This window comes from Notothenia rossii, assembly GCF_949606895.1.
Source record: "Notothenia rossii genome assembly, chromosome: 4".
NCBI classification, from domain to species: domain Eukaryota; kingdom Metazoa; phylum Chordata; class Actinopteri; order Perciformes; family Nototheniidae; genus Notothenia; species Notothenia rossii.
Genome location: NC_136902.1, coordinates 81304298 through 81321363, shown reverse-complemented (window position 1 = coordinate 81321363; position 17066 = coordinate 81304298). Strand labels below are relative to the sequence as shown.

The 17066-nt window shown below is 39.8% G+C and overlaps 1 protein-coding gene across 2 annotated transcripts in view; it reads right to left on the bottom strand.

Moving 5' to 3' along the window:
- pdgfd (platelet derived growth factor d) overlaps window positions 1–16673 on the bottom strand; it is a 48435-nt gene extending 31762 nt beyond the window's left edge. For both annotated transcript variants that reach the window (XM_079674722.1, XM_079674723.1), the window contains exon 1: window positions 16066–16673. In XM_079674722.1, the coding sequence (XP_079530848.1) occupies window positions 16066–16183 (118 nt within the window). In that variant the 5' untranslated portion in view covers window positions 16184–16673. The remainder of the gene's footprint in view (window positions 1–16065) is intronic.
- Window positions 16674–17066: the final 393 nt, after the last annotated feature.

Sequence of the window (17066 nt, the reverse complement as noted above, 5' to 3'; positions counted from 1 at the left end):
AGCATGTTTTTCGCAGTCAGCGTAAAAGTGTGGGGAATTGGGATTATGAAGTGTATCTAATGCATGGAGGGGAATGTAGCATATTCAAGGGATAGACAGGCGGGACCTTTCAGTCACTCTCCAGTCTGACTAACTGAAGTGATGATTAGGAAGCAGAATACATGTTTTAAGAACAAGTGTATCTAGTGCATTAGGCAGGCCACATAGGCATTCATCTGAGGGTTACATGCAGCTGGAGCTTACATACACATGAATTATAGAGAACAGCCGGCCTGTATATATAATTATAGACAAGAACTCAGCACATGCATCGTGTGCCTTTAGTTGTACACACAAGAGCTGCTGTATAGTTGGATGGCAAAAGAGCTGTTGTAAGAAAAGTGTCATAGGATAACATGCCTATAAATGGATATCTGAATTACTTTTGGAAATCTATTTAAATAGCAAAAACCTCAAGGAAAATATAGATACAGACAAACAAACACAAAACATGAACTCCCTTTGTAAAATGATGGATGGTTGTTTAAAAACAGAGTTCAAACTAAAAAGTTAATTTTGCTTGATAGGAAAAACTGTAGATGAAACCTTTGGTGATGTTTTGACCATGTGTCATTTCATTACATTTAAAAGAAAATGTCTGTATTATCGGCTTCTTCTACAGCAGCTGTCGATGTCATTATCTTAGTCCATCTGTGATTTGAGCTTATCCTGTTAGATTTGATTTTTCTAGTTATTTATTGTTTAATTAATTACTCTGCTAAATTCGTACAGCACAAATGGACCCATGAAAGGGAGAGACATAATGATAGCCAGACTCTCTTTTAAAACTTGAAATTATATTCACTTTTTCTATCCACTTCCAATTATCTTACTTGTCTATTTGTATAATGAGGTTTCCTTTAAAACATCTAATTAAAATAAATCTTGGTTGCCAGGCGACCTTATGATGTAGAATGTTCAAGATTTTAGTTGACTCAAGTGACAAGAAGGTTTAGATATTGACACAATATTGACATGTTGACAAGTCACACTCGGACTGAAATCCTATTCAGAAAACTTCATGCAAACCTGTTTAACTTTAAATAAAACAAAAAATGAATTGTAAAAGCGTCAGTATGTGACAGTGTGCATGAGAGCATGTGTGTGTGTGTGCTCTGTGAGTTTTTGGATGAGCAAACCTCTTTTAAAGGACTTAGAAAATTGTGTGTGTGTTCCTTTGAAGCTACACAAAGGCATGTTCTGTGACACAGACACAGAAGGTTAGACAAACAGCCACAGACATGACAAAACACTGTTCACTGGGCTTACCTTCCTCTTGACTACACACAACTCAGTGTAAACAGAGAAGAAAAAACACGTTGACAAAAATACAGAGAAAGCAAAAATGAAGGTGAGAACCAAGAGCTCAAGCATACAGTAGATGGAGTGTGCAATGGATGAGAGAAATGGAGGATATATTTAGTAAAGTAAGAGAGAAGAAATAAAGGGGAAAGAGGAAGAGAAACTTCATGTACAAACTGAGCCGATACATACAAAAGGGAGCAGTGGAAAGACACAGAGAAAAAGCCACAGGTTGTGCTGTGAAAACAACATTGAAAGGCCTCAACACATCAAACACAGTTTAGGCAAACAAAGGGCATGTCTGAGTTAAGAGAAGGTTATAACTGCTTTGTGTGCATGTGTGAGGTTATGTGTCTGGAATGCAAAAATGCAGCACTACTTGCTCTTGTCTATTTCAAAGAAGATAATTATATAGGAAGCTGTGACTCCCAATGCATTTTACATTTTCTTTGGCGGTGGAGATTTTTTGCTTTTACATCATGACCATTGAGTTTCAATGGTCCTGTTGGGCCTTTGATTAGCATTAGCATCCACTTAGCTTCCACGAGTGCCTCTCAGGCATCTATGACTCAACACTTGTTGATGGGGACAAATCACCCTAATTGGTATAAAGAAGAGGGATGAACAACACTGCCAACTAGGGTGGAAAATCTGTGTTGGAAAATTTGAAAATATAATATCCACAAGTCATTCCTTAACCTTTATACCACATTGATAACATTGAATATTAACCCCAGCATATACCGTAACACGTAGAATAGATTAAAGTCTAACTTTGTAACAATCCTCTGTTTAGGAAACTTAAAGCATTCAAATGTTCTTTTTTCTCCACTTCAACAACTACATGCCTTTTTCTTCATGCACACACATAAACCATGTTCACACTTTTTTAAACTGCAATTAAAAGACCATGCCATGGACTTGAACATGTTAGCCACACATTAATTTACATTACTGCAATTCTGTTTAAAAGCATAACAGTTCTTCTATATTCTATAATGGACTGATCATATTTAATCAATGTTTCTTGACTGTGACGATTCATTTATTGTGTATTGCATTATGGGACACTAGTGGGTATCAAAGCATTTACACTCAAACATCAATAACATTTAGTATGTATGCTAACTTCACACTACATTCTCAAATCAAAGTCATTTATGAATGGAAATGGGAAAAAGTTTTAGGCTTGTTTCTACAAGCTAATCTGTGTATCGCACTCTGCTAACATATCTACATTCCCCCTTTCTGGTGCCAGTCCACTTAGCATGCTCCGGTCCTCTGCTGTGATGTGCTCCTGTTTAACGCCTTGGCTAAGCTTACTGAATAATGCAGAGGGGACCAACACTTGCTGAGTCAGCACTGAGGACAGGTCAGTGGAGACTTTGTGGTTGAACGGCTTGAGCAGCCTTAACACAAATAGAGGGGTGGCCCACACAAGCAGATACATGGCTGGTTATATAAGTCAATGTATACATATTCATGGTGTCAGTTAAACTGAAAAGCAGTAGCACATTCACATATAAGGAAAGAGAAAAGGGTAGACAATTGGAAAGGGAAAGAGAGCCCGGGGCACATCAAATGTAAGTAGAGATCTGCGTATAGCATTGAGCTCTTAAGGTAAAGAGAGGGGAGGAAATGCATTATCAATGCAGATTACAGCATGCCTCCTACTGTAGTCTGAGGTATGATGATATCATGTTATATGGTTTTAACCAACTTTTACAAATGATGACATGCATAATAAAATACATTCGCAATAATAGTATACAACAAATAAGCACATATACACATTTTCTCTCAGTCACAGAGATATAAACGCACACTGAGCAATATGGAGAAAAGCTAACTTCATCCAATGAATACTTATATTGACAATGTAGTATTTACTATATATTTATCATATATTTGCAGTCAGGATATAATATCAGTTATTGGGATATAACGAATAATGTTATAAAGTAAAGTCTAATGTTGAGGCAAATATTAGATCTGCTAGAAAAATGTCTGCTAAGTTAAGAAAATTCTATCACTTTACTTTACTGTACGTGTTTAATCTTAAAAAAAACAACTTTACAATATTGTACATCTAAGACCATATCTAGTCTCATATCTCAACATCAATTTGATATTGATATATTGCCCAGTCCTAATATACACATTCATTAATGTGTTGCTTGCACAGCCTTACAGGCGCACATGCGCTCATGAGTCATACACAGCGACAGTGTTGCACTAAGGGAAATGTTAAGGAGGCGTCAAAGGACAGAGTCTGACAGAAAGCTCACTCTGGCTAAATGGGAAGGTGGAGAACAAATTACTCCAAACAATTGATGAGAGAAGAAAAAAAATAAAGGACAGGGAGGAGGACAGGAAGACTTAGAGGAAAAGCGAAGAGGTGGGACAAGGAAGGGGTTGATAAGACCATAAGTGCAGGAAGAAGAGAGGAGAGAGCAGGTGTGTGTAGGAAGCCAGCTCAAGTTGTAACAACAGATTGTGAGGCGGGTTTAAAGGAGGGGAAGGATAGAGAGCAGCAGAGGATGAGGGATGAGAGGGGCTTGTCCCTGTGTAACCTCCTACACTGTGATGGAGTGTATTTACCCACACTTCATTAGCAATTTCCTGTGTGTGTGTGTGTGTGTGTGTGTGTGTGTGTGTGTGTGTGTGTGTGTGTGTGTGTGTGTGTGTGTGTGTGTGTGTGTGTGTGTGTGTGTGTGTGTGTGTGTGTGTGTGTGTGTGTGTGTGTGTGTGTGTGTGTGTGTGTGTGTGTGTGTGTGTGTGTACAATATGCGGGGCTTGTTGCAGAGTGTTGCATTGCGTGTGCATTCTTTTTTTTAGGAGTTTGAATAATCAGATGAACTGAGTTTGTTAGTTAAACCAATAGAGGTGCATTTCTGTTCGTACCAAGAACTGCCAGGGAATTCTTTGGATAGTTCAAACATCTGTCATTCAAACTGCTAATTATCAAGAAAACCATCATAGACGCAATCACCCCCCACGCATTTTATAGATTTATTGAGCTGCTCTACAGGTGGACTTAAGTGTTACTGCATTTCTTTTTATGTGAAGGGCTACTGTGATGGTGTGTGTGTGTGTGTGTGTGTGTGTGTGTGTGTGTGTGTGTGTGTGTGTGTGTGTGTGTGTGTGTGTGTGTGTGTGTGTGTGTGTGTGTGTGTGTGTGTGTGTGTGTGTGTGTGTGTGTGTGTGTGTGTGTGTGTGTGTGTGTGTGTGTGTGTGCTTGTGAGAGAGTACTGTATGAAAGTGTGTGAGTGTACACATTTGTGTTTTTGTAAGGCTTGTTAGAGTAGCAGTTGGCTCCTGCTGACAGTTACTGCAGTCTAAACAGCAGGGCTGATGAGGACAATCAATTAGCAAACACACACACACACACACACACACACACACACACACGCACACGCACACGCACACACACTGTATATATAAAATACAATATAATATAACACAATATTCTATTATATAGTACAATATTATATTATACAATATAGTATATTATACACTGAACAAAAATATAAACGCAACACTTTTGTTTTTAATCCCGTTTTTCATGTGATGAACTCAAAGATCTAAAACATTTTCTACATACACAAAATAACCATTTCTCTCAAATATTGTTCACAAATCTGAAAAAATCTGTGATAGTGAGCACTTCTCCTTTGCCGAGATAATCCATCCCACCTCACAGGTGTGGCATATCAAGATGCTGATTAGACAGCATGATTGTTGCACAGGTGTGCCTTAGGCTGGCCACAATAAAAGGCCACTCTGAAACATGTATTTTTGCTTTATTGGGGGGGTCTGGGGGGGTCCGAAAACCAGTCAGTATCTGGTGTGAGGGTTAGGGTTAGGGTTAGGGCAATGTTGTGAATCGAGTGGCCCATGGTGGTGGTGGGGTTATGGTATGGGCAGGCGTATGGTATGGACGATGAACACAGGCCACTCGATTCACAACATTACCCTAATTCTAACCCTAACCCTAACCCTAACCCTAACCCCTACACCAGATACTGACTGGTTTTCGGACCCCCCCAGACCCCCCCAATAAAGCAAAAATGCATGTTTCAGAGTGGCCTTTTATTGTGGCCAGCCTAAGGCACACATGTGCAATAATCATGCTGTCTAATCAGCATCTTGATATGCCACACCTGTGAGGTGGGATGGATTATCTCGGCAAAGGAGAAATGCTCACTATCATAGATCTTTTCAGATTTGTGAACAATATTTGAGAGAAATGGTTATTTTGTGTATGTATGTATAAAATGTTTTAGATCTTTGAGTTCATCCCATGAAAAATGGGAGCAAAAACAAAAGTGTTGCGTTTATATTTTTGTTCAGTGTATAAGTACATAAACATTCAAAATAACATTTCAATATAATGAAATACCAAATGCAAATTCCCTTATATCTCTTTAGCCTTATTTTCTCCTGTGGGTATTGTCCACAGTACATGACCATTAGATGTATGTATGATATGCATGTGTAATGTGTGTCTGTAAAGCGCTTTGAGTAATTGAAAAGCGCTATAATAAATATAAGGAATTATTCATTATTATTATGTTTCATCACATAACTTCAGAAAAAACTGGGTGAAATTGGCTGTTGCGGTGCTGTGTGTGTGTGTGTATTGGTCTTAGAGTTTGTGTGTGTGTGTGTGTGTGTGTGTGTGTGTGTGTGTTTTTGCTCAGCTCCAGCTCGGGTAGCACAAGTTTATCAAATATCAGCCTGGATGTCTCTGAGGGCTGCTCGGACGCTGCTTGCTTGATGTATGTCTGTGTGTTTGCTCTGAGCGTTGTGTGTGATGCTGAGCAGATGCTGATGTGTTGACAGCCATCCTGCTCTCAGTCTGTCTGCCTCACATCAGCTGTGTGTGTCTAGAAGTGTGCATTTGTGTATATGTGCCAGTGTCAGTCAGTGTGTGTGCGTGTGTGGTCAGAGCGCAGGGTTACGCAGTGGTCTCACTGTCAGTGTGTATCTGACCTTTCATCTACCACTGGGATCACTTATCCTGCTGCCGGCTCCACAGTTGCACATAGCACCATCCTCCTGACATTTCACTTCTCCTTTTTATACTCTTTCTCTCTTCTGCTTCTTTTTTTGACTGTTAACTTTTCTTTCAGCTGCATTTTTTCTCCTCTGTTATCCCTTGAACAAGCCTACTCTGTATGCTCCTATGTATGTTCCCTAAACCCATTTCTCCCTCTCTCCTCTATATTTGAATTCTCTAATTCTCTTTCTGCTTTTCCTCACCCTCTGCTGCCCGGATACCAAATTCAGGAAGGGAAAATGATTAAATGAAAACAGGAGAAGGGAAGCTAATGAAGACAAGAAGAGACAGAAGGAGAGGGAGAGAGACAGCAGGAGAAATGCTGAGATACACAAATGGAGAATCAGAGAGGGTGAGGGGAATATGGGGGGAAACGCTGACAGTTGTAGAGGGGAAGATAAAAGTGTTTGACAGAGGAAAATAATATTTTTCATTTGTGTCAGAGCACCATTGTCAGAGTAACAAAGACATAGCTCTCACAGTGCACTAAAGGAATTTTCTCTCTCACACACACACACACACACACACACATATAAAACACACAACATAAATACACAGAGCGTTTATCTTTTTCTTTCAGCAGGGGCGAATCTCCTGGGGTGAGAGCGGCTCTGCTCTCATCTTTCTGCAGTGTCACTTCTGACATTTGTCATGTTCTCACCCTCACTTAGCCCTTGTAGGCTGAAACTCACTGGCATCACACATTCTTTTTTCAACACTCTGTATGTTGTACTTCAAAAGTTTTAGTAGGCACTTAAAACATTTGGAGCACTTGATTCTTTGCTGTCTTTTGAGCGCAAAAGCACCCTAAATATCCTCCACTAGAGGTGCAGAATTTAGACTTCTATAGTGTTGTGGCTTTTGTTTTATTTACTGGCCTATTTCCCATTGCTTCTTCTTGGCGGGCTGGATTATGAATGAAAGAAGAGGCTTACAAGAGACAAGGCAAAGTCTAAAATGACTATTATAACTTTGTATCTGTCAGTCAAAACCCAGAATAGTATGTGCATAGTATATCTATAAATAATTCATAAAGAATAGATTTTTGGCTCTGACCTTTTCAAACTCCTCATAGATGCACCCAACAACATGACACATAAGATAGGCTTCCCATAACCATTTTATGAGCTGTCATTGGAAACTTTTTTAATGGGGCAGGTACGTTTAAAAAAATACTTGGCAGCTGATTTAATGAACCATCTGTCAATCAAATTACTGTCAAAGCCAGTCAGCACAAAACATACTTTTCATTGATAAAAGCCGACAGTTCAGGTTTTTAAACTACCTTAACCTCTTAGGGGCCGTACACATGAACCTTTCTTGCACGCTCCTTTCCATTCATTTCAATGGAGAGGCGCACTAGCCAGTTTTGGGTTGAATGAACGGTTTCCTCTCGGTGTCCCCTCACACACACTTAGAATATAAACTTCCATAGAGGATGCAGATTGGTCTGTACACAAAGGCATTACTTGAAGACAGATTTTTGGTGGATTTGATGGAAGGTATTACACCCAACTCACCACGGCAGAGATTGAGGAGTGACAATGGGAATTTCCCTCCCAGGATAACCTAGACATGCGACAGGTGGATGTGTATTTGGAGGCAGCAGCAGCGATGTTTACTAAACGCAGAAGTTAGAGTAGTTTTCTTGTTAATGTGTGGTGCAGCTTTAGTGCAGCAGCAGGTGTTCCAGCCTGCATAAACAGCCCTCTTGGAAATAACTCATTAGATTTATGTTGCAGTAAGTTATGTGTGAGGTGCAGTGCATTTCTGTTATCTGCATCAACTACCTTCAAGCTTAACGATTGTTTTCAGCATCTGTTTAACCATCAACTCATTTTCTAGTCATGTGAGGACAAAAGTGATACATCTCTTCTCAAAGTGTGACATATTGGCAAAGCTACCATCACTCGGCACAAACAGACAACACATTTTCAGTTTGTATAGGCTCAGAAAAATGTTATTTTCTGCCATATTGAGAATGTTTGCAAATCCCGAAATGAACACCCTTTCTTTTGATGTAGCTGCTACACCAATCCGTTGCTGTTATATACATAATGTGCCTGCAGCTTGATAAAAGATCAGCTGGCTGTTTTTCTACTTAAATCCAAGTAACTGCCAATAGCTACACTGGAGATCCTTTTAATTTCCCTTACATCCCCTTGGAAGTCCTGTTTCAATACAACACCTTGCCTGAGGGGATATCAATGTTATTAACCCACCACCTGCAGCTAAAGTGGCATTGCTACACACCAGTTGTATGTGTATACTGTATATGAAGTGTATTGTTATAATTACTAGAAGCTTTTCTGGCCGCTTGTGGTGGTCCAGCACTTTACCATTACTTAACGTTGATGTTGCCTGCCACCCAAATGTTTGTTATTTGATTCCGGGGTGACTTTGTTTGGGTCCATTTATGTTAAAGTGTTTATTGGCTGCATTATAAATAACTGTTGAACTGAAAGTATTTAATACAGCCAAGTAGCTTTTTTCAGGTATGTTTTAAACTTGTATGTTTTAGCGCATTGCTTTGCTTAACAAACCGTTTCAAATGAAAAGACCCAGCCTAATTTTCCAACTCATTTCCAATCAAAGTAGCTGGCAGTATTACTTCCAAAAATGGCTAATTTAGCGTGATGAACGTATACCACGGAAATGGCTAATTGTAGTACTTACAGTTGAGTTCAGCGTTCAAATATAACTGCACTTTCATTCATGCACGAGAAGGATGTGTGTGCTTGTGTTTACAAGCACACACATCCTTCTCTTGTATATCTCTATATTTCTACCACATTTACACAAATGGATCATACGTTTTCTCATTTTTCTTAATGTTAAGTGACAATAGCTCTGTGTGTGAAGGACTAAGACAGAGCATTTCAAAGTTTAGAAGAAAAGGTGAGAAGGTTTGTTAACACACATTGAGTCACCCCCCAAAAGTAAAGGAAACGTAGCTCGCTATACGGTCATCAACGCACTTTTTCTCCCCTTATCACCCTTCATTCGAATCCATAGGTGTTTCCTTCACTCTTTGGGGGTGACTCAATGTGTGTTAACAAACCTTCTCACCTTTCCTTCTAAACTTTGATGTGCTTTTTTTCACAGTCACTGCTTATTCAGCACACTCCTGTTCCTGCTATGCAGTGCCATGCACTATATCACTCTTTTTTCTCACATCTGCTCTATCTCTTCTCATATTACTTTGCCTCATCTTACCTCTCTCTCACACTCTCTCCCTCTCCAGCTCTTTCTTCACCCTCCCTGTCAGCTGTTTTTGTTTTAAATTACATTTTGGCGCACAACACCATCTCTCTTCTTCATCCCTTCAGTTCTTCCTCCATCTTATCCTTCTTGACCTCTAATTTCCCCTTCAATTATAACTTTGACTCGTTTACTTCTACCACTGTTCATTATTCTCTCTCTTACAAGCTTTCTGCTACCTTCCTCCAAGACTATCATTTACACTATCGTATCCTATCCTATTCCATCCATGTCTTCTCATCTCTTTTATCCACTGGTCTAATCCCCTTTCTTTCCTAATGTCTCCCTGCATCTCTCTCCTATCCTATCTATTTATCCATGCATCTCTTACTTTCTTTCTGTCTCTGCTGGCGTTATCTACCATTCATCTACTGTGCAAGTCAGATGGCAGAGTTACAGAACTGCCCACTGTCCAATGGCTAAACATCTGTCTCCCTTTCTCTTTCTTTCAAGCAAGCTCTATAATTCTCCTCTACTGTGTCCCCAACTCAGCTCAGGTTAAAAAGAGATGTGTTGCCTTACACATTGAGTTAGTATAGCCAAAAGAAAATGGTACATTGGAGGTAAATAACTATCTTTACCGAAAGTACACTGAAAAAGCTGAAGCATTGACTTTAATTAAATGTCTTATGTCTATACTTGTCACATCATTGTATGAGGTTAGTCGAATGCCAATAATTAAATAATAATTCATTCAAACCTTCAGTTTTTTCAGTGTAAGTTAAAGAAAACTTTGAAATGTAAATACATACTCAAAATTGTCAAAGTAGACAAACCCACAAAGTTATGTTCAAATGTTCAACTTAAAGCAAATTTTACAATTCTTGGATTTTTTTCTGATAGTTGAATGAGAAGATCTACTCTCACATCAGTTTGTAAGATGCTACAGCTTACAGTAGTTAGCATAAACACTGTAGAAAAGATGGAACCATGGCTCTGTACAAAGGCAACAAAATACGACTGCCAGTCTGTCTGCCCAAGCTTGATCTTTTGTTGTATTGGGAGGAGCTCTTAGGGGAGCTAAGCAGCCCTCGCTTCCCCCTAATTCAAGCAGTGGATTTAGCTACTACTAAATCAAATTGTGTAAGATGTTGTGGTCATGTTGAGGTAGTTTGCTTTTAAATTATTTATATGCAGTTAATTAAAGCACAAAGCTTTTGGGAACAATATCATTTTTCACAGTCCCCTTGTCAGGCCTTTGCCTCATTCTATCAATAACTCCTTATTATAATAATTCTTCTAGGAGAACACACTTGATGATGGCTTTAGATGAATTAACTTCTTCAGCATTAAAGATTCAAAGTTTTCCTGAATTGTCTGTGTATTTGGATAATCTTGAGGAATTCGTTGTTCTATTGTACAATCACATTTGGGGCATGAGGTGAAGAAGCTTAATTATGTTCTGGGTGTCCACACATGTAGCCTGACCCTCCAAATCTTGGAAGCCAGATCCGTCTAGGGCGTACATCATTGGTGCAGTAATGCTTGCTGATAGAGCTGTGGTCATGACCTCTTTTGTCCTGCTTTTTTCTTTCTGCTTTAAGCTTTGATCCGATACGGAGATCAGATCATCTGCTGATGTTCGGCACTAGACTCTGTCCGCTCTCCCTCTCCAGAAATACCTTATCTTTCCTCCCCTCCACTCCTCTATAAGTGATGCTTTCTTCCATTTCCTCTTTTATACTCTGTCCATTTGGCTTGCCGTTGGTCTTACTATCTCTCATTCTGAGCTGACAGGGCAGAAAAGTGAAGGGACAGGGCTTTCAACTTGGCATATCTCTCTCAAAACACCTTTCCCTATCCTCTTCCTCTGTGCCCTCTAACTCTTCTAAGATCCCTTCTAAACTTTCACTTCTGTCCCGCTGCCCTCTCCTCCTTAAACCTGAGCACAACTGAGCTTCCCCCTAACTCCATTTCATTTCCAAGGCATCATCTCACTTTTTGCTTTCCTGTCCAAGTGGTCACCACCCCATTTTCCTCTTTGCAGGAGAAAACATTGTCGGCCAAATGTTTTGGGGTGGGGTAAGTTTGGCTCATGCCGTTCCTTGCTTGGAAAGTGTGTGTGTGTGTGTGTGTGTGTGTGTGTGTGTGTGTGTGTGTGTGTGTGTGTGTGTGTGTGTGTGTGTGTGTGTGTGTGTGTGTGTGTGTGTGTGTGTGTGTGTGTGTGTGTGTGTGTGTGTGTGTGTGTGTGTGTGTGTGTGTGTGTGTGTGTGTGTGTGTGTGTGTGTGTGTGTGTGTGATGACATTGTTTATTTGGGGATTCCCTTGGAAGGGAGATCCTGTAATTGTGTCTGTCGGCCTGGGTGGGCGGGTGGAGAGTACTTCCATGTCGGGTGGCCTGAGAGTGACTCATTGATTACAATTAATCAAAGGTCGCTGGATGGAGTGACCAGGGTGATGGCCCTCTACACATCCCAAGAGCAAATATACAGTATGTAATTTAAAACACAGAGAAACAATACTGTAATATCTGCCATTAAGTGTCAGTTTAAATGTAAGAGGTGGTGTGATATAATATGTTTATTTATTGATATGAACAAAAGCTCTGTTAATAAATGGACCATGTGTGTGTGTGTGTGTGTGTGTGTGTGTGTGTGTGTGTGTGTGTGTGTGTGTGTGTGTGTGTGTGTGTGTGTGTGTGTGTGTGTGTGTGTGTGTGTGTGTGTGTGTGTGTGTGTGTGTGTGTGTGTGTGTGTGAGGGTGTATGTTTTTAGAGGCTAGGCCACCTTGAGTTTTCAGACACAGTCAAGGACCATGACATCACACTGCCTGATAGCACCAACGCCTAGCTTAGCTCAGCATGAGAACATACATGCTTTTGTTAACACGGCCAATCATATATTACTTGTCTGCATTTATATCAGAGTTCCCGTTAGAATATTTTTGTCACTTTTATTTACAGTAGTGTGAATGTCAATCTTTTAAGTGTATCCATGATAGATGGTAAAGTTCTGTTGGTTCAGAAAGGGTGACTAAAAGTATTGTCCTTGTGCAGGTAGATGTGTTGACGTGCGTGTCTGTGAAAATGTTTGCCGCATTATATTTGTTCGTAGAGCCGACAGGGTGAAAAAGCTTTTGATTAAAAACAGCTGAAACAGATGGGGGGGAGATAAAGAAAGAAATGAGAAAGGGGTAGATTGAAAGAGGAGGATCTGGAGCGATGGAGTGATACGTAGCGAGGCAAAGACTGATAAGAGAGGAAGGCAACAGATAAGAGTAGGCTACTGGAAGAAAGAAGAAGAGGAATCAGAAAGAGGCCAGGAGGCCTTTCTAACATATATTGTGTTTGTGTACCTGAACTTCGTTATTCTGTGAGCTGAGAATGCACGAATGCATGCGAGTGTGTAGAATATACTGTGGGAGTAGTACTTCTGCTTAGCTTTAGTTCATCTTAAAGTTAACAGGGTCAAAACAAAAACAAAGATAACAGTGCACTCAAATCTCAAAAGTATTTTACACATTCAGACTAAGAATGTTGTGCAACACCTTTCTCTGAGTCTTGGTCTTGGAATTTTGAAACACTGTATAGCCTAAGTGTACCAGGGAATTACACTTTGAAAGACATGTGTCCATATATGTAGATAATACAACATCTAAATAGTATATTGTAGCTAATTAGGAAGGACTGCTGACAGTTTCTGTTTTTGATTGTGACTTATAATGCAAGCATCCCTGTACTTGGTCCTAAAAATAAATCAATCCAATGGAAAATCCTGAAACTTTAAACTAAAGGTATTGTTGGCCGGGTATTGTTTACTTTGTTGTTTGTGTAAATATGCATACATGTGTATTTCCTTTGCTACAAGAACACAATGTTCCCCCCCCCAAAAAAAACCTATTGAATGCTATAAGAAGAAAAATAAGTACATCTTTGAACAAACACGGCAGAAGAAACCTTGGGGGGAATTCCGCTAAGACATTCTGTCAAAGCACTCTTGTACATGCATACACACATATACAGTTACACTGTGCCCACACACATCCACAATGATAAATGGATGAGTGAAAGCTGCGGAGCCCCTATCAGCTTGAGGTTCACCCCTGCACGCGGAAATTCAAGCTAATCAGCAGCAGTCAATCAAACAAGGGAACTAAGCTCTCATATTCCGCATAAGCCGCCTGGTAATGCAAAAAACACACACACACATAAAGATAACTTCTGAGCACAGTATATTTTTTGTAAGACTGCAGGGGATTAAAACGATTAGGCTGTGCAGCATATAACAACCAGTCTGTCTCAATAGCAACTATCACAGCCACTCATAGCCTTTGTGCAACTAAAGATCATAGGAGATCACAGATAAAAGCAATCTGATGTGATATTAGAAACAGGACATAAAGGTGGTTTGAAAAATCTGTGAGAACAATAAGCAGAGTGCAGTGTTGAAGAAAATACCATCTCATCTTTAAAACTATGAGTTTCACTGACTGCTTGTGAGGAACAATTCTTTTCTGATGTTAATGGCCATCTTTTCATTGAGTGAGTGCACTAAACCAATCATTTCCTGGCAACATCATCACAGGGAGTTCCCTCCGTTTGGATTAGTTTGACAGATGGCAAGAGTAAACAGCTCAGTTATATGTGCTGCAGTGAGTTTCTCTCTTTAAGTTCAAAAGTGACCAAACTAATAAAACTTTACAATGTGTTTATAACAAAAAAGTGTTTCTTTAAGGCCTTGTGTGGGTTTGAAACACAATGAGAAGCAGTGTATAATTAGAATCTGGTGATTTTATCGTGAAAGTAAAAAAAAACTGATAATAATTTGGAGACTTTCTTTAAGATTGAGATGCACTTTAGATTTGTCTCTATAAATAATAAAACAATTATCATTTCTAACAATTGTAAAACCATGTTGAAGCTTTAACTCTGCTTTAGTTCAGACTAACCCTTTATACTTTTTAGATAGGAGATTTTTTGTCCTGTTGGTGTTTTAAACCTTCACCAAATAGTTAGTGCAGCTGTCGTCTCCTAACAGTATCAACTTTTATTTTGTAACTAGATGTTTATTTGTCATCACTTGTTGCTTTTTTATCCTGTCTTACATTAAGTGCTGCAGCACAGCTGTCACTTTCGGCTTCAATTGTGTGATTTATACTCTAACTTTAGATGCTGTTGTGACTAGAAAAGACCCACAACTGTTATTTGGCAGGTTGCAATCAACATCTGTAGATTATGACATATCATTGCATGTCAGACTCTATGCTAATTGCATGCATGGTATAGCTGCCTTGGTTCATAACATTATTGATCAAAGGTAACTGCAGTAGAAAAACATTATTTGAACTTCAGAAAATTCTCAGGAATTTCATCCGGAGCTACTTTATGTGTAAACAGTAAGACTGGAAGTCATGACCTCCATTTTATTAACACACACACACACACACACACACACACACACACACACACACACACACACACACACACACACACACACACACACACACACACACACACACACACACACACACACACACACACGCACACGCACACACACAAAAAGGAGTGAGAGGTGAGACCGGCCTCAGGGGCAGTCATCCAGGTTAGAACCTAATACAGTGGTATTTTCATGTTTCCCTGCCAAAAGCAATCCTGTGTGTGTGTGTGTGTGTGGGTGTGGGTGTGTGTGTGTGTGTGGGTGTGTTCAAAGGTACTGTTAACACTGCAACTTTAGCCTCAGTGCCAAGTAAAAAGTAAGCATGGCGCACCTGCAGGAAGTCAGATAGGCAAGAGGCTAAGGGAGTCTAAAGCTTGATGCAAGAAACTCAAACTGCACCGATGACAGGAGTCTCACTCATAGTACAGTTGTCTGAAATATGAATGCTACCTTTTTAGTTTTGAAGTCTGAAAATGTGAAGCAGCTTGTTATCTAAAAGACTTTGCTTTTCCTTTTCTTTTGTATCCACTTTACATCGTTTACATTGTCTCCTTCTTTCACCAGCATTTCCACTCTGTCTTGCATCATTCACTACAGCAAAACATGCTAGTTAACTGATACTCTTGTACAAATAATTGATCCTGAATATTTTAAGTAGTGCTATTGACCACCCTAAGACAATACGTAATTGTAAGAAGTTTATTTCCTATTTGTCAATAAAATATCATTGATCTTTTCAAATCAGTATTAAAGATTAGGAAGAAAATAAAAGGGCTACACATAGATCCAATGAATACATGAAACTCATCTAAGCTTTATAAACTATAGGGCTTCAAGTAGCCTATACAATAACTTACTGTACACACTGACATACTGTAGAAACAAAACCTCTTATATAATTATCCTACAAACGCTCACTACTACAGTATATCATTGATGAATGTTGTAGAGACTCTTAGCAGTAAAGACACACTAACCACACAAGCAACAATATAGGCCTATAGAACAAATTAAAAATGAACTCACCGTCTCTCCTGATGTTTCCTCTCAGCACTTTGGCGGTGGCGACCTGAGCCCTGCAGACCCCGGTGATAGTCCCCAACAGTAAAACCGTCCACATCTGGAAAACCACTGGTCCGTTCATTGTGATAACAAACTCGTAAACGCCTTAAGAATAAATGTCCTCCTCAACTTCCAGTGGTTCAAACTAGATGTTACTCTAAATACCCTGCGACCAAGAAAGTAGCCACTAACTTTCCATTCAGCAACTTCAAGCTGACATACTCTCTCTCCTCTAACCGTAAATGAGAGGCACTTGTTGACTTCTCTGCCTGGCGCAGACGATGTCCTGTCGCCTGCCAAAGTGCACAAAAAAATCCCAGTTTTTATCCTGGTCTAAAAAAGTTACGCGCCCACAGGAATCGAGAGCAGAACTCCGAAACAATTAAGTGCAGGTGGAGGGTGATATAGCTCCGTTCACGGCCAGACATGAGCTTACAGGCGCCGAACTTCTTATCGTACATACATTTTGTTGAGTCACTGAAAATATCCCGAATAGTTTTCTGGTTTCTATCAGACGAGTCTGTGCTGTGAAAGTCGGCGCGTCAAACTTTGCCAACTTAGTGGTGCGCGCGCTCACGTTGTGTCTGTGTGCAAGGGGAGGAGGAGGGCTGTAACTGAGTGAGATGCTGCTGCAGGAGTTTAGAGGGGCAGAAGAAAGCACTGGAATCATGGAGAAACAAACGATTCTATTAAAATCATTACACTCATAGTATCAATTAAAATATATTTTTTAAATAAGAACTTTAGTATATTTTTTCCTTTAGAGTTGATTAAGGAAATGCATCACAGAGGGAACATTTTTAAAGGAAACCCTCAGAGGACAGCACAGGGAGGTTCACTACAGAGGAAGTCTCTGGAGTGAGCTTTTCCCTGGTAGTCATTACACAGAGAGCTGAGGAAACAGCTGGCATGACTTCACTTGTAAACTAATGACAGAAGGGAGGCCATTGCATTCCACTTATTAG